Raw genomic sequence first — 18,827 nt, forward strand, 5'->3', positions numbered from 1 at the left:
GTTCATTAGATTCCACATAAAAGTGAAAGCCTATGGTATTTTTGAAGCAAATAATGAGTTATCAAGGCACTCAATAAATTATATAATTAATTTTTAAATATATATCTTTTGCAGTTCATCGGTGCCCTTCTTTTATGCATAATTTTGGGATGCTTTATATACATATATATATGTATATATATATTGTTCACAATCTAAAGGAGAAAGGCCAAAAATTTAGATAGTTTTAAAGATTGTTTTTGAAGTTTTCTTTTGAAACATGCAAGTGGATTTTAATTGCATGTAATTTACCTTTTCAATTTAAAATTTTAATTAAGTAATTTTTATTTTTTATCGCAACAAGCAGATGATTAGTAGGGAAGTAGGAAATTGAAATAGTTCAACCATGAAGATAAAGTGGCTGGAAGTAAGCCAAGCTAAGATTTTCAATTTAGGGAATCACCATATTATAGGACAAAGTACTGAATTAGCGGTTAGAAGATCTTAAACCCGTCTTGCTCTGCTTGTTTTGATCTTAGGAAATAGTAGCAGTGGCTAACATTAAGTGCTTATTAAATACTGTGTACTTTATGTGCATTTAATTCTTGTAACAACCCTGTAAGGTAGATACTAGTGTGATCCCCATTTTATATATAAAGAACCTGAGGTTTAGGGAAATTACTTGTCAAAAGTCAAAGCTGTTAAATAGTAGAACTGGGAATGATTCTAATCTTTGTCCTTTGAAAACCCAAATTCTTAACCACTGCATTGTGCTACATAAGGTCATTCAAGAACACAGGCAGATTGGAATACAATGTTGAATATGGTTGGAGTCTAGAATTACTGTGTGTGGAGGGTGGTGGGAGATGACGTTAGAAAAATAAGCAGAGGCCAGAAGTGAAATATGTTTCTTTTTTTGTTTTTCCATGCTGAAGAGTTTAAATTTTATCCTAACAGAATGAGGAACCATTAAGGTTCTTAGGCAGGAAAGTTATATAATTATATTTGAGTGTTAGACTACTATGGCCAGAATAGAATATGAGTTGAAGGGAGAGGGAGACTTGTTTGGGGAGATGTTGTGGCAGTAATGTGAGCCAGTGATGGCCAGGGTAGAGTCTAAACTAAGATAGATGAGATCAAATAGATTTTTGAAACTTAAAAGGTGAAATCAAAAGGACTTAGTTGTGGCCTAGTGGTCATATAGATGGTGAAAGATGAAAACCAAAGAGTGTAGTGACTGTCAGATTTCCAGACTAATGGCACAACATAGGTATGCTTCCTAATGAGATAGAAAATTGTTTTAACTGGTCTGAGGAATAAGGCAGTTAGTTCATGTTAGGACATATTGAGTTTGTGGTGTGTGTGGACATCCAAACAGTTAGAAATACAGAACTGTAATTCAGGAGAGAGCTCTGAGTTTAGAATTAGGGTTTATAGGCATGTGAGCAAATGGAGTAATGTGCAGAATAAGAAGAAGTTCCCTAGAAGCCTACATTTATTTACTGCCACATTCTTTAGTACTAGAAAATTAAAATGCATTAAAAAGTGCTTAGGGAAACTTACCTAATAATTACTTTATGGTTAACAATATTCGGGATTCTTCTAAAGTATTTCTCAATTTTAATTATTAATTTATTTGTAGGAAATGTGCACTGTTGAAGAACCCAATGAAGAGTTTACATCTAGACATAGTTTAGAATGGAAATTTCTATTTCTAGATCACAGGTAACTCCATTTTTAAATTTCATAAAAAGATGTTGTCATATAATTGTTTAAATTAAGAGATTTCAAGGACAAACTTTTTCTAATCAGGAAGATCAAATACATTATTTTCAAAATATAAAGGTTCCCCTTAATTTTTAATTGGAGTATCTCTTATTATGGATAAAGTTGTAACATTGATTGTTTTAAATGTAATTTAGGGCACCACCCATAATAGGATATTTGCCATTTGAAGTTCTGGGAACATCAGGCTATGATTACTATCATGTGGATGACCTAGAAAATTTGGCAAAATGTCATGAGCACTGTAAGTAGACTTCAATCTTTCTGGTGATAATAACTGTTTTTAATCATGTAAATAGCTATTACATTAATAGAAGGTGGTAAAATACAGACTTAGAACATTTTTGTATATTTTTTTAAATATACTGGAAAATTTTACTTTATATGTTTAAACAATCTAGTAGGAATCATAGATCAAACTTGTTCCTATTTTACATATTTTAGTCTAATAGTTAAGTACAGCTTTATAACATGGCATCTAATAAATCTTGTTCTGAAGTATAAACTCTAATTTGGAGTAAGAGAAGTAGATTCCTTTGAAAATTATAATAGTATATCAAAATGTTAGAATACTACTTTATAAATTTTGACTTAACAGGCAACTGTTACTTCAGACAATTAAGTATTCTGATGTTGGTTAGTCCAGGTTTAGAATTAAATGCTTTAGAGATGCTGTACCTGCCGGGGTACAGGTGGGAAAAAAAGGTATGATTACTTATTGCTCTCACTCAGTATATCTTAGAAGGAAGAAGCTAGGTACGCACTTAAAGAATCTGTTAGAAAGCTCAGAGTGATTGCTTAATGTTACCTGCCTTTATTCATCACCACAGTTGTAGAAAGTAGATGCTATCAACTCCACGAGTAAACTGAGACACAGCAAGACTAAGTAATTTACCCACAATCCGATAACTCCTTGGTAGCAACAGGATTAGGGTCTACACCTACCCCTTCACCACATGCTATTCATTCCTTGTCTCAGAGATTTGTTTTAATGATAGGTTTTATTTGCTTTCCTTCTCCTCCTCCCAAAATCCTACCCTACCCTCTTGTGTATCCTCTAAAACTTAATTAGCTATTTAAGATATTTTCTATGATGTCTTAGGCTGGTTTAATAAACCTCTCTATAGGAAAATTAAGGATGTTATATAATACCATCAGCTATATGGAAAATTTTTAGAGTAAAGTCATTTCAGCACAAAAGAAATCATTATTCACTCCAAGTGATAGGATTGTATTGGGAAGTTCTGCACTTAACCATTACTTCAAACAATTAAGTATTCCAATTTTGGTTAGTCCAGGTTTAGAATTAAATGCTTCAGAGATGCTGTACCTGCCAGGGTACAGGTGGGAAAAAAAGATGTAATTACTTATTGCTCTCACTCTCAGTATATCTTAGAAGGAAGAAGTCAATATGTGAATACTTTATTCTTTAGTATTTGGAAATTGATTGTGTATGAAAAATATGTAAGATCAGCAATAATTGGCTATAAATTGGGCACTGTGGAAGGGTAAGTTACTTGCTTGGGACCTTAAACTTTCTCTACTGAATGGCATTTTCTTATTGGTATATATGTTATTCAAAAGGCAGAAGAAGAATTGTATATATAGATAAAATGATAGCTTTAGCTAAAAAAGATTCATAGCTAATAATATGAGTCAAACTATTTTTCTCTTTTCTTCTTAGTAATGCAATATGGGAAAGGCAAATCATGTTATTATAGGTTCCTGACCAAAGGACAACAGTGGATTTGGCTTCAGACTCATTATTATATTACTTATCATCAGTGGAATTCAAGGCCAGAGTTTATTGTTTGTACTCACACTGTAGTAAGGTAAATTGTTTTACAGAATTTTTGAACTATAGAATCATCCATAATGATATGATGGTGAAATTTTTATGCTTGACTTATTAATGAACTACAAAGTGATCACCCCCTCTGATACATAGTTTCAATATATTATTAAGTTGCTTACATTATATAGAAATATAATACAGATATATGGATACTTAATTCTCACATAAATTTCATGATTTAGAGCAGAAGTTGTAACTGTCTTTTATCTACCAAAGTCAGTCATGTAAAAGAAAAACCGGGATAGGCATACTCTTTATTTAATTTCTCTTTCAAGAACTGTGCAGGTACAGAACACTTACATTAGATACCTAAAAAAATGCAATTTGAATTAAAATAGTATACTGTAGATTTATTGTAGGTCTGTGTAGTGTATGGAATGAACAAGTAAGATACATAACAAAACTGAATTGGGTGCACCTCTGCAACATTTTAAGAGAACAACCAAACACTAATTTTTTTTTTCATTTGTAGTTATGCAGAAGTTAGGGCTGAAAGACGGCGAGAACTTGGCATTGAAGAGTCTCTTCCTGAGATAGCTGCTGACAAAGTATGTGTCTTATAGTTTTTTAAAAAATTTTATTTCTTCCCAATGAAAGACAAGACTCAATAATTTATAGGAAAATTATTTTTGAAATATTTTGTTTTCTCACTTATGACAGGGTTATAAATTTACTGTTTATTTTTATTTTAAATTTGATATGTTAAAGCCTCATCTGCTTCTGAAAAAGATTTGTAGGGTCTGTTATTTATTGATAATTGAGTGAGAGACATGTATGATCTCAGATTTAAACTACCATTAATTACCTACAATGTACTAGGCTCTGGCTAGGTTTTTTATTCCATTTATTCCTCAGACATCCTTATCTGGTAGATAATATTCCCACTTTGAAAACATTGAAATAGGCTTTAAGGAGGTGCAGGGGAGCCTTCCCTTAAGACATGTGGATGGGAACTTATAGTCAGAATTTGAACTCTTGTTTTTCTTCTTTTCATTATATCATATAGAAGTGTAGTATACTACTTAACTATGGCTGTGTAACAAAACATAATGATGTAATATAACATTTATTATCTCATAGTTTCTGTGGTTAAGAATCTAGGCACAGTTTAGTTGAGACTTCTGGTTTAGAATTGGTCATGAAGCTGCAATCAAGGTGTCAGCACATGGTCTTTTACAAGGCCGTAATCAGGGTGTCAGTGGGGGCCACAGTCATGTCAAGGTTCAGCTGGGACAGAATCTGTTTCCAGGCTCATTTTGGTTGTTAGAAGGATTGGTTCCTCATGAGTAGTTGGACTGAGAGCCTTGATTCTTTACTGCCTAATGGCCAGAGGCCACCCTCAGTTCCTTGCCAGATGGCCCTTTCCATCAAAGCAAGTATGAAAGAAGGTCCAGGGAGAGACAAACCAGCAAGATGAAACTTGGAATCTTCTGTAACCTAATTACAGAAGTGATATTGTGTCACTTTTGTCTATTTCATGCACTAGAAGAAATCACTAAGTCCAGCCTCCACTCAGGGGAAGGGAGTATACAAGGGAGTGAATACTAAAAGGTGGGAATCATCATGAGACATATCAGAAGTGGCCTACCACAGATATTTTTGACCTGCAGAAAATAATTGGAATGAAAAGAGTCAAAAATCTGTATAAAGAGTGAGTTAAATAGACAGCATGCCAGGGAACATTATGGGGGTCACTTTGAGTCATTCAGTAAACCTTAGTAAGTACCTTCCATGTGCTTGGAAGTACTGGACATGGCTCTAGATGCTGAGAATATAGCAGTGAATAGCACAGACAAGTTCTCTGCCCTTATGGATGTCATGTGAAAGTTTTTCCAGAGAGGCTTTGTATATGTAGAGGAAGAAGATCCAATATGTTTTAGTAAAATAAATTTTCTGAGAAAAGCGCCTAAACCTAGAGTTCCTTGAAATGAGGACTGTTATAGAAACTGAAGTAATAACATAGAGCTTGTTACCCCTTGCTTCTCTTTTTTCCCTAATGCTAGTGTCCAGTCTTAGTAAATTTACCTAGCCCTACTTCCAAAATATATTCCAACTAGGTCTGCTTTCTGACTATGCTTTTGCTGCCATGATCCACCATGGAGTTTAGGGAAGGAGGTCTGTTTGAGATATATTTTTAAGAAACTTCGATGTGTTGTGGGTTCTAAAGTCATGATTCTTAATGTGATCACCAAGGGAATGTGTGTAGACAGAGATGATGACCAGAGACTAAGCACTAGAGCGTTCCAGCGTTAAGAGGTGAGGGAGACAAGGAGGAACCAGTCACAGAGGAGACCAGTGGAAAATAGCCAATGAGGTAGAAATGAAACCAGTAAACTAAGTTGTCCTAGAATTCTGCCAAGAAAAGAAAGTGTGTCAGTGACAAGTGAGCAGTCAGCTTTGTCAGATTCAGCTTTGGTTAAATTAGATGAGCACTGAGAATTGAGTATTGAGTAAACAGTATATTTTCATTGATCAGTAAGAAGAGATTGACTGTACTAGTAATATGGGTGAAAGCCTGATGAGAGTGAGTTAAGAAGAGAATTTTCTGGGACAAGGGAAATTATATACAGTGAGTAGGAAGGAGTTTTACTACAAAAAAAGAAAAAAGAGAAAAATGGGGCAGTAGTAGGAAGAAGTGGGCTTTAAAGAAGTTTTAGCTTTTTAGGTGGGATAAATAATAGCATATTTGAATACTGATGAGAATGTTCTGATGGAGAGAGGAAAATTGGTGATGAGAGACTGCGGTAGAAATGCTAAAGCAATGTTTTTGAATAGGTGAGGGAAGGTGGGATCTAGTCCATAAGTGAACAAACAGTTTAGACTTCGCTATTCAGCTATAGAAGGGCTTGTCAAATGATGGCCTGGAGGCCAGATATGACCTTCTGCCAAGTTTTGAAACACTCGCAAACTACAGATACATTTTTATACATATTTTTAAATAATTAAAAAAAATCAAGAAAATGTTTTGTGATACATGAAAGTTATATAAGCAAATTCTATAGCCATACTCAATTGTTTATATTTGCCTATGGCTGCTTTTGTGCTACAACAGCAGAATTGAATAGTTGTGATAGAGACTGTATGGCCCACAAAGCCTAAAATACTGACTCATTTACACTTATAGAGAAAGTGTGCTGATCCCCGATTTATAGTCACACGAAGAAAGGTCGAATACAAGTACAGAGGTGAGATACGTAAGTTGATAGAGTATTGGGAGCTTGTAGCAGAACTCTTTTCAGTGAAATAGGATGCAGAGTCACCAGCTAAGAATGAGGTTAGGAGAAGAGTTGTTGGAGGATTGAGAACAGAAGAGAAAGTGTTAAGTGGCTGTCTGGAAGAGTAGGAAGGTGTGAATGGACAAGGGAATTTTAGTTTTTCTGGCAGGCAAGAATTAAGAGCCCACTTGAGGTTCCTGGTCATTAATTTAGAGCACAGTCACCATGTTGTGTTTCTGTAGCCATGTTCAGCTGTGCAGGAACAGATGTAGACTAGGTTAAAATGGAGTTTCACCAGTATTGGGATTTTTCCAAGAGAATGTAGGGAAAGAAGTTGATGATGCACACAGGGATGTGGGTAAATAAGGGATAAAAGAGATAAAGAGTGATTGTGAATATGTGGTAAAATCAGTGTATTTTAGGTTCCACCAAAGTATCAGAATCGGTATACTAAAGAGAACACATAGGAAATAGGTGAAATGGTGGTCAATAAGTAAGATGTTTGAAATCAAAATTATGGATGGTTTATTGTTATTGGTAATGACAGAGTCTAGGGTATGACTGAGTGACCGAGGACACGTACAAGTCAAAATCTTTACTGGGGAGTGCATCAGGGAAGAGAGAAGTTGTGGTGTTGAGTATGTGAATATTGATAACTTTGGAGTTAAGATTAGTGAGGATAATACTGAGCCAGGAGCTGAATTTTAATTCAGGTACTTAGTGAGGAAGAGTGACTCCAAGGTCAGCAGATGACTGCAACAAGGAGAGATAGTAAGTGTGTTGTGAAAATGTGAGATCCAAAGCTTTGAGTTTGGGGAAAGAGGATGAAAAAATTTTTCTGTGTAGAGCAGTAGGAGGACTTCTATTCTACCTCCAGGACTGATGTGTGAGGGTTGAAAGAGAGAAAATAGCCACCACTTAGGAGACCAACTAGGAAAGTTTCATTCTCTGGGGAGATACATGTTTTAGATCTAAGATCTAGATCTAGAGCAAGCCAGTGAAGAAATGTTCAAGATGAGGTTAAGACTACGGAAAATTTTGCTGATTATGGATACTGAAGGCAGGCAGACGGGTTTCTGAAGCTGGGACCAGTGGGAGGTTAAAACAAAATAGAGGATGTGAAGAGCACCTGGAATGCAGGAGATAAGGCATTCGGTCATATCGTCTTTTTTCCCCCCTTTATGGTATGAGTAACTTTGAAATCATATTGTTTATGTATATGTGTATATGTATACACATATGTTCCCCCTTCCATGTAGTATGCTTGGAATAAGAACAGAGACATGTTTCTTATTCATTGCTATATGTGGAATGCCTTTAATATGCCCTGTATTTGACGCTCTCCTCTATTATAGTGAGGAGGAATGAGAAGATGAGTGTATTAATATGTCTGGTATATTAGCAGGTAAAGTTATATATTTGGTGGTGGCAGGTATTCTCATCTGTATAAGGCAAGGCTATCACTTGAGATAGAGGGAGATAGAGGTTTAAGAACAATGGAAAAGGTATGGAATAATTGTGGAGTAAGTTTGTGAATCCACTGGAAAAATATGATGTTTCTTCCTAATATTGAATGTCCATTTTAGGTTTGTGATCATTTTAGATTGACTATAATTGTTTCCAAAATAAAACACACACACACACACACACACACACACACACACACACACAGGACAGGTGAGCTGGAAATATAGACTAGGAAAGTATACTTTAAAGTGGAGTTTTAATTTGTGATTTTAGAGGTGCTACAGTAACTGGTAGTGACAAGGTGTAGAGATTGAATGAGATGGAATAGAGGAAAAAGTTATTAGATGAGTTCCTAGAAAGCTGAGGCCAGGACAGGCTAACGGATGAATCATCCATACAGATATTGAAATTCTGTAGTAAATTTCAATGGACAAAATTCCCTTGTCCATTGGAGTGAAGAGGAAAATTTTGAGCAGTCAAATGCTGAGTTCCAGAGATGCTTACAGTACCTTGTCTATAAAGTTGTCTTTATTCTGTTCTTTTCTTTTTCACTTTCTTTTTTGTTTTAATATACTAAAATGTACATAACACAACTTACCATTTTAACCAATTTCAAATATACTGTTCAGTAGCATTAAGTACATGTACACTGTTGTGCAGCGGTCACCATCATCCACCACCAAAACTTTTTCGTCTTCTCATACCGAAACTTCATACCTATACCTATTAAACAGTAACTCCCCATTCCTATTAAACAGTAACTCCCCATTCTTTCTATCCTCAAACCCCTGGTAGCCACCAGTCTACTTTCTGACTATATCAATTTGACTCCTATAGGTACCTTATGTAAGTGAAGTCATACAGTATTTGTCCTCTTGTGACTGACTTGTTTCACTTGGCATAATGCCCTCAAGGTTCATCCATGTCGTAGCCCATTGTATGTATGCGCCAAGTTCTGTTTATCCATTCATCCGTCAATGGACACTTGGGTTGCATCCATCTTTTGGCTGTTTTGAATAATGCTGCTTTGAACATGGATGTACAAATATCTGAGTCTCTGCTTTCATTATTTTTGAGCGTAAACCCAGAAGTGGAATTGCTGGATCATATCATATTCTATTTTTATTTTTTTAAGGTACAATGATATTGTTTTCCCTAGTAGCTCTATTAGTTTACATTCCTACCAACAGCGCACAAGAGTTTTAATTTCTGCAACCCTTACCAACGTTTGTCATTTTCAGTTGCTTTCTTCTTTTTTTTTTTTCTTTTGATAATAGCCATTCTCATGGACCGAGTATCTCACTGTGGTTTTGATTTGCATTTCCCTAATAATTGTTGATATTGATCATCTTTTCGTGTGTTTATTGATCATTTGTATATCTTCTTTGCAAGACCTTTGCTGGTTTTTTAAAAGGATTGTTTTTGTTCCTGAATTGTAGAAGTTCTTTATATATTCTGAGTTTAATTTCTTATCAGATACATGATTCGCACATATTTTGGCCCATTCTGTAGGTTGTCTTTCCGCTCTGTTATACTGTCTTCTGATGCAGTTTTGTTGCTTGTGCTAATGTCATATCCAAGAAATCATTTCCCAATCTAATGTTAGAAAGCTTTTCCCCTTCTGAAAGTTTTATAGTTTTAGTTCTGTGTTTAGGTCTTTCATCCATTTTGAGTTAATTTTTGTGTATGGTATATGGTAATAGTACACCCTAATTCTTTTGCATCTGTTGTTTTTTTAAACTGAGAATGAACCCAAAACTTTCTGGCTATAAAAGATTAATTTATTTACCTAATGTATATGCAGATATCATTGCTTTATTATGGGTGAAAACTGATTTGGCAGCTAGCAATGTTGATAATTTGGGATCTCTGAACTGAACCATAAGAAAACATTTATTTTTCTCTTTCTCCTTAGAGCCAAGATTCTGGGTCTGATAATCGTATAAACACAGTCAGTCTCAAGGAAGCATTGGAAAGGTTCGATCACAGCCCAACCCCTTCTGCTTCCTCCCGGAGTTCAAGAAAATCATCTCACACAGCAGTCTCAGACCCTTCCTGTGAGTACTCTAGTTTGAAAGCAGATTTCCTTTAAAAAGAATGTTTCTAAATTGTCTATGTTAGTGGTATCAGTATTTTTCATCAAATGCTACTTTAAAATAAGTTTTAACATTTCTGAAGTATATTAGCCTTTCCAGTAAGAGGCACATTGCTCACATTTAGCAAAGAATTAAGTTTATGAAGTAGCCTATAAAATATGTAGGTAGTAATATTGGTATTATCAATTTGTTTGTAATTATCTCTCAAAAAGAAATCAAAAACGCAAAACTGCTTTTCTTTTTCTTTTTTTGTTTTTACTGGTAGAGCCAGTAAATAATTTTTTAAGTTTAGTTTTTGAAAGTTTTATGTGTCTTGTCTTCATGAAGACCTGCATAAATGTCATTGAATTAGTAACCTTTTTTTAAGGGTAACTATTATTTCTAAGGGTATTAAAAGTATAATAATGAGAAGAGGGGTTGTGAAGTATTCAGCATTGTGGGTAAAACATCAAAGAGGTTAAATATGGAATTTCTGAAATCTCAGAGAAAAAATTTCCCCTATTATATCTCTTTCATTTTTTAAAAATTATTCTGGTAAGACCATTTAAAATGAGATTTACCCTCTTCAGATTTTTAAGTGTACTATACATTATAATTGACTATAGGTACAGTGTTATACTGCAGATGTCTAGTGTTTATTCACTATGCTTAACGGTAACTTCAGGCCCATTGATTAATGACTCTCCACTTTCTCCCCTGCCCAGCCTTTGGCAATCACCAGGCTACTCTTTGATTCAATGAATTTGACTATTTTAGATATATCGTATAATGGAATCATGCATTGCCTGTCTGTCATTTGCTTATATCACTTAACCTAATATTCTCATGATTCTTCCACATGTTCACATATTACAGAATTTCCTTCTTTTTAAAAGTTGAATAGTATTTTGCTGTAAGTATGTACCACATGTTGTTTATTCATTTATCTGTCAGTGGACATTTAGGTTGTTTCAACATCTTGGCTATTATGAATAGTGCTGCATCGAACATAGGAGTATTAATATCTTCAAGATCCTGATTTCAGTTCTTTTGGATAGATACTCAGAAGTGGGATTGCTGAATCATATATGGTAGTTCTGTTTTTAATTTTTTGTGAAACCTCCACACTTGTTCCACAGTGGCTACACCATTTTGTATCCCCACTAACAATGCGCGAGAGTTCCGCTATCTCCACATCTCTTGCCAACACTTGTCTTTTGTCTTTTTGGTAATGGCTATCCTGACAGATATGAGGTGGTATCTCATTGTGTTTTTGATTTGCATTTCCCTGATGATTTTTGACACTGAGTATTTTGTCATATACCAGTTGGCCATTCATATGTCTTCTTCAGAGAAATGTCAATTTATGTCCTTGTGCCATTTTTTAATTGAGCTATTAGATTTTTTACTATTGAGTTGTATGAGTTGAAACCATTTTTATATTTAACGTTTTCCTATTTCAAATACTTTGTTCTTCAAAAAAAAAAGGAATTAAAATGAATCAATTTATTGTTGTAGACTTCACTTTTATAGAATAATTTAGAAAAAACTCAAGAACCTTATTTTTATTCACCGAAATGCATTTTGAGATTCATCTTTGAAAACCATATAAAGTGATGCTGTTGTTTTTTGTTGACTAATCTCAGCAACACCAACAAAGATCCCAACGGACACTAGCACTCCTCCCAGACAGCATTTACCAGGTCATGAAAAGATGGCACAAAGGAGATCATCATTCAGTAGTCAGGTAACCTCTTTAATTAGTATTCTTCTGAATTAAAGATTTATTAAAAGTGAAAAAAGTCATCTGAATTTTCAGAAATTCATTGATTCATTATCCCTTCTATAAAGATCAAAATAGTTGTTGATGTACAACACTTGATCTTTTTTGTGACATAGTTGTCAAATATATCACTTCTTTTAATTTTCAGATAAAATGTTAGATTTTTTTCAGTTATGGAAAGCTGATAATTTAGAGCCATTCCATATCTAAATTTTAATACCAATCACTTTGAGTTAAGTCTAATCAACTTTTATTGAAAGCCCATGCAGGGTAATGTGGCAAATTCCTTGGTATAAAAAAATAAATATGGAACAGGTGTTTTCATTATAGAGGAGGAGAATGCCTGTACTCAACTGAAAAAGGATGAGGCAAGTTATAATTCAGTTATAAAGATACCATGGTACTATTTCTGATGGAAGTACTCCTGCATGGGAATGATCGTCACTCCAGTATTGTTTTTTGTTTTGTTTCTAGTCCATAAATTCCCAGTCTATTGGTCAGTCATTAACACAGCCAGTGATGTCTCAAGCCACAAATTTACCAGTTCCACAAGGCATGTCCCAGGTATTTTTGTTTGTTTGTTTCAGTTGAGTATTTTGAAATGATAAATTGTTTTTAAGCTAATACAGAATTTTTTTAAAAGTATTTTTATAGATACAGTGAATTTTAGCTATGCACATTTAGAATATCTGGGGTTATTTTTGATTGTCATTGTTTTTAGGGTACCACTGGCCCTTAGTTTAATAGGCAAGGGCCAGGGATGCTAATTGTCTTTCAGAATGCATGAGTTTCGTACAACAAAGAATCACTGCTTAATTTGCTGTTCATTTTGTTCTTCCTATGGAAATTAGATGAATCAAGTAATTTTATTCATGTATTTATTTGTTCATACATAGAACATTTATTGAGTTCTTTGTATCAGATAGTGCAGGTGCTGGCAATACAAATATAATATAATAAAAGGCTTTATTACAATGCCAGAACTACAATGCAACATATAGTCTATGCTCAAAGGTATATAGGCTGATAGGTACACACATTATGTGAACACTTAATACAGCCTGAGGAAGTGAAGGAAAACTTTCTGGAAGAATTTTTATTTGAGCTAAGTCCTAAAGGCCAAAATACAGAAATTAGCGAGATAGGGTTCAGAGAAGTATTACAGAAGTAACACCAAGCAAGTTACGTTTGATTATAACTTCCCAACTTATAATTTATGACTCTGCACTCATTCAGTGCCTCAAACGGTAAAAATACTACCGAGCAGTTATAAAAACAATCGAGAATTTTTTTACTGTTTTGTTATTAAATATACCTTGACCTAACAATATCTTAATTTCAAATAATAATAGTTAACAATAGGTAAAAACAATATATTTTCTAAAAAATACTTTTGTCTTATATAGTTATTATTTAAATTATACATGTGATACTTGTACAAATATATCGACAATGCAATTAATTTCCTAAATGTGATGATTCTGACTTCTAGCAACACATGCTTATGTAAAGTTTTATAATAGCTCACTGTGTTATTAAATATTATATACAATTGTAACTCTTTATTACTGAGTTCTCAAATCCTTTTTATTCTGAAAGTTAACAGGATTTTTATATAAATATTTAGGCATACTTTTAATATTATTCATTAATCTCTAGATTAACATTTAAAAGTATATTTTCATGAAATAAATAATGTTATGTCAAAAGTGTTAATAATTATTCAAATCTCATATTTCATTTAGTGATAAAGCCAAAGACATTGCCTCTTAGTTCTGTTTCTTGTTATTCTGCCTTTTGTTTTTTCTGCTTTTTAATTTGTACTTAATAGAAGAACAAATTGGTGACAATGTAATCATCCAAAGGTGTATTTTAGTTTGGATAAAATATTTGTATGATATAAATATAACATTTTGAATAATTAAAAATAAAGGCATGAGGGAGTTGAGGTATCAAATTTATCATATTTTCTCACATCTGTTGTAATATATGATATGGTCTGGTGATTATCAACTTCAGAAGTTAGTTGTGTACTTTAAAAAGTAATATTTAGTATACTCAGTACAAACTTCTGAAATAGAGTAAAAAAGCTTTTGGGCGACATGGAAAGTTCACTTATAGATGCAATTTACCCTAGGAGACTATTTTAATACTAAGACAGATTTTCAATAAAGTGAAATTACTCCTGTTCTTGTTCTGTGTCCTATACTGAATATTCATGGAAATAATTAAAAGAGCCTGTATAGGCTTAAATGATGAATCCCTAGATGTGGCTAAATTTCAAGCAGTAGTAAATAGAAGCTACTTATGACTCAGGTAAAACACTGAGAAATAAATAAAATTGAAAACCCTGAAAGTAGAATAACTTTGTTTTCATTCTCATATGTATGCATTCATTTATAATTGCTTAGTCTTTAAAAGCCTATCTTTTGTACTTGTCTAAGAACAGTTCCAGTTGAAATGCAAGAAAAAATATGGTGGGTTATTTATCAGGTTTTTGTAACTTTCTAATGATGTGCATAAAGAAGGCATTCAAATGACAAAATTTGATAGGAATAACTCTAGGTGCCTGCTACTTTTCCAGTTTGTTGTTAAAGGGTAGAAATGAAGTTATGTAATTTGTTCTAGTAAGTGGTAGAACCACAATATGAGCTCAGGTCTTTTAATGCCAGTGTGTACTTGTAATCAGGCAAGATCCACTAAGAAGTCAGAGCCATACTAGAAATTTGAACAGAGGTAATGTAAAATGATTAACTGGCAACAAGGATTAACTACAAAGTTCTAAAGGCTATGGTGATAACAGAAGCAGAGAGCAGCCCTAACTGTAGTGAAAGTGAGAGTACCCAAGGAAGGAGCAACTTGGAAGATTCCTGTGACTTTCCTAAACTCCTTTTCCACGCCAGGCTGAGATTCAGATCCCACTGGGGCAGGCGTGGCTGTCGCAACCAGATGATAGAGCAGTTCACTGAGCTGCCATAGGTTAGGGCTGGAGAACAAGAAGTCACCTACTGCGGTACCAGGAAAATTTGCTGAGGAGCTGCCATTAGGAGGCTAGTGAGACTTGCTAGAAAACCATCTGCTGGAGTGCTGATGAGACTCACTAAGAGGCTTCCTACTGGCATAAGAGCAAGAAGGAAAAGTGTTAGAACCAGAGGATAAGCACCTCCTTCGCATTATCCCTCCATCACCATCAACTAACATGACTAAATTTGTGCCAGCTGGCAAAAGAAATATTTATAGAGCCCAGCTCCAGTATCACAAAACTGAGCAAAGATGGGTAAATTAGCTGAGAGGTTAATACCTCATTAACTGCCATAACATTCTTAGCTCATGATATACTGCTTGCTTTTCACATTGCACAATTATGAGGAATAAGTATTTCTAAAATATGTTATACTTTTTCCATACATGGTGCTTCAGTTTCAGTTTTCAGCTCAATTAGGAGCCATGCAGCATCTGAAAGACCAGTTGGAGCAACGAACACGGATGATTGAGGCAAATATTCATCGGCAACAAGAAGAATTAAGAAAAATTCAAGAGCAACTTCAAATGGTACATGGTCAAGGGCTGCAGGTAAGTTATTACTATATTTGGTTAAAACAAAGCATTCCATTTACATTTCAGGAAAATTGACTATTCTTAATGAAAAGAGAGATGTAAGAGGTATGTTTCAGTATATACTCATCGGGTACCTACTCAGTATGACTGCATTTAGACTTAAAGATAATTCATTCCTAAGAGTATTTCCATCAACATCATTGTTTCTCCAGATTTAGAGCCATCTTTTAGCAGCTCCATTTTTAGTAAGCTCAAATCCATGATATCAAAATTTTATTTTACATAGACTTTTAGTATATGCAGGTACAGAATTTATAAATCATCAATTATTGTTTTAACAAAATACAGTAGGTATAATTTGATAGTTTTATTTGGTCAGCCAGCAAGTCCACTCTAAAGTTATGTTTGTCAACGGAAACTAGGACTTTGATAAGGGAAACTTTAAATGAAAACTATTTCTAATGCCATAAATAATAATGATTAGTGATGTAGAGCTGCCAGTCCACGACCTTTGAGTAGCACTAATGCTAATTGATATAACAGATAATCCCCAATCCATAAAATGCTCAAACAAGTAAAGGTTTTGAAATTGATAACACTTCTTTTAACAATTGGAAATGTGATTCAATTAAGGGACTGGAAGAACGATCATGAATTATGTTTTATTCAGTAATTATTTATTGGTAATTGTTCATTTCGAGTGACATAGTCTTGTTACTTGCTTTTTAAACTTCAGTTTGTAGCTTGTTTTTGCCTTTTTTTTAATGCTTTCATTGTTTTTTGTTTCTAATCTATAAAGTTCATTTTATTGTATTCTTTATTTTTAAAGATGTTTTTACAACAGTCAACCCCTGGGTTGAATTTTGGTTCTGTTCAACTTTCTTCTGGAAATTCATCTAACATCCAGCAGCTTGCACCTATAAATATGCAAGGCCAGGTTGTTCAAGCTAACCAGATTCAAAGTGGAATGAATACTGGACACATTGGCACAACTCAGCATATGATACAACAGCACACTTTACAAAGTACATCAAGTCAGGTAATGTTATTGAGTACAACGAAGTGTTCAGTGATCGAAATGTATACTGTTTCTAAAACAAAGTGCCATCTTAAACAATACCATATTTAAAATTTGAATAGTACTAATTAGAAAGCATAGTATTGAGAGTGATCATCATTAAAATATTGTCCAAAATTGTTTTGAAACTTGATTGTTAAATACTTTCAGTATTTTGACATTTAAAAAATTTGTAATTAAAAAAAAACACATCGACTTCTTCATGTTTAAAGAGTTTGACTTGCAAAAGAGGCTGATATTAGGAAACATGTTACCATATGTGAAGAATAAATTGTTGAGGCAGTGATGGTTTAATCAGTATTCCAGGAAATTTTGGTATTGGTGTACATCTGTGACTTCGATAAATCCCAAGTCTTAAAACGAAAAATATAAAAATGTCTAATGTTGGTCATTCACTTTGGGTATTTAACAGAAATTCTTCATGTATATTTTATATCATCCCTGTTAAGATCATGTTCCTTTTCTAAAGTCATAGCATACCTTTCAGCAAGATATTGAAGGCTAATTCTTTCTCATTTACTACAAGTCATTTATTTGTGGTCAGATTTCTCCCAGAGTAAAATGTCCTGCCACTTCTCTTTCTGTCAAGTCAACTATTGTTCGAATGATTTAGAAACATACGTCCTGATGTAAATTTTTTCCGTTAATCTATCATTAAAATATTCTCTTTTCTAGCAGAGTCAACAAAATGTACTGAGCGGGCACAGTCAACAAACATCTCTTCCTAGTCAGACACAGAGCACTCTTACAGCCCCACTGTATAACACTATGGTGATTTCTCAGCCGGCAGCTGGAAGCATGGTCCAGATTCCGTCTAGTATGCCACAAAACAGTACCCAGAGTGCTGCAGTAACTACATTCACTCAGGACAGACAGATAAGGTAGTTACCATATTTCATAAGTCATTCCAAAATTGTAAATTAATTGATTGAAAAATAATTTAATTTTTAAAAACATGATTGTAATTTGTTGCTCACTTCAGACAATATTCTTGAATTTGAAATAAAAATGCAGAATGTATGATTTAAGGACTTTATAATAAAAAGGCAAATTTTGTTTTCTTCCCAGAAATGTGCTACCAGATACTATAGAATCCAAATTCTACAGCACAGTGTTATATAAGTTTTATGACAGGCTTTGTATCACTGTGAAACTTTTATCATTTTAATACTGATAGTGGTGATTTTCATGTAGTAGCGATGGTTAGGGTGTACAGTACTGTAGTTGATGTATATTGTGGCATAACAGTAAATTGCCTTTCTTAAGTTTGTTAAATACTGTACTAAGTGCTCAAAGTGTTATTTTTTAAATTGTGTTGTGGCTGCTGCTCTTATAATACAAGTTTGCTGTTATATTAGACTGTATAATGGATTATATTAAAATGCTATTAATACTTTCCAGAGAGTAAAGAAGCTGCAGGAGGATCATAGAGGTAATGAAAGCAGGAAGAACTCATTGCTTCTTTTTATGACCTGAGTTCCTTCAAGTTAAAAGTCCAGCTTTTAGCTCTAACTTCCTGAAAGGAAGTATTATGAATGTGTTCCATAGATATGCAGAGGACTAGTTCTAAAGCCTGAGGAAATATCTATTAATCGAGAGTGAATCCAGATTAATTCATTAATCTAGAATGCTGAAGGGCATTTTGAAGAATGTAATTTAGCAACTGTTCGTAAACATCTGATTTTTTGAGGCAAAAAACTTAACTTCAGCAAACTATTTAAATACCTGCTGAGACAATGAATATGGCATATTCCTTGTCCAGAGGGAAAGATCAGACCATAAGAGACATTGAAAGATAAAATAAACACCATTATTTGGTGTGATAAATACTTAGGTCTTTAGAAAGGAGAAAGCGAACAGTTTTATAGATTGAGGCAAGCAGGTAAAAAGAGTGTGGCCAGTGAAAGCTTCATGGAGGAGATACTTGGCCAGAGTCTTAAAAGAGCTTTGCTTTCGGTGTACATGTGGCGTGGAGTCTGGGGAGGGTAGTCTAGGCAGAGAGAGCAGTATATACAAAGTCAGAAGTCATAGT

General features: G+C 34.0%; 1 protein-coding gene across 13 annotated transcripts in view; it reads left to right on the top strand.

Moving 5' to 3' along the window:
* The window catches only part of CLOCK (clock circadian regulator), a 102,367-nt gene that overhangs the window by 71,477 nt on the left and 12,063 nt on the right, over positions 1 to 18,827 (top strand). For 11 of the 13 annotated variants that reach the window (XM_036227921.1, XM_036227918.1, XM_036227922.1 and 8 more), the window contains 10 exons: positions 1,622 to 1,704; positions 1,902 to 2,008; positions 3,449 to 3,596; positions 4,092 to 4,167; positions 10,217 to 10,358; positions 12,023 to 12,123; positions 12,634 to 12,723; positions 15,580 to 15,732; positions 16,547 to 16,756; positions 17,471 to 17,676. In XM_036227921.1, the coding sequence (XP_036083814.1) occupies positions 1,622 to 1,704; positions 1,902 to 2,008; positions 3,449 to 3,596; positions 4,092 to 4,167; positions 10,217 to 10,358; positions 12,023 to 12,123; positions 12,634 to 12,723; positions 15,580 to 15,732; positions 16,547 to 16,756; positions 17,471 to 17,676 (1,316 nt within the window). The remainder of the gene's footprint in view (positions 1 to 1,621; positions 1,705 to 1,901; positions 2,009 to 3,448; positions 3,597 to 4,091; positions 4,168 to 10,216; positions 10,359 to 12,022; positions 12,124 to 12,633; positions 12,724 to 15,579; positions 15,733 to 16,546; positions 16,757 to 17,470; positions 17,677 to 18,827) is intronic. The other 2 variants (XM_036227929.1, XM_036227930.1) reach the window with 2 other exon arrangements.

The sequence above is a fragment of the Rousettus aegyptiacus genome, unplaced genomic scaffold (assembly GCF_014176215.1).
Source record: "Rousettus aegyptiacus isolate mRouAeg1 unplaced genomic scaffold, mRouAeg1.p scaffold_m13_p_10, whole genome shotgun sequence".
NCBI lineage: Eukaryota > Metazoa > Chordata > Mammalia > Chiroptera > Pteropodidae > Rousettus > Rousettus aegyptiacus.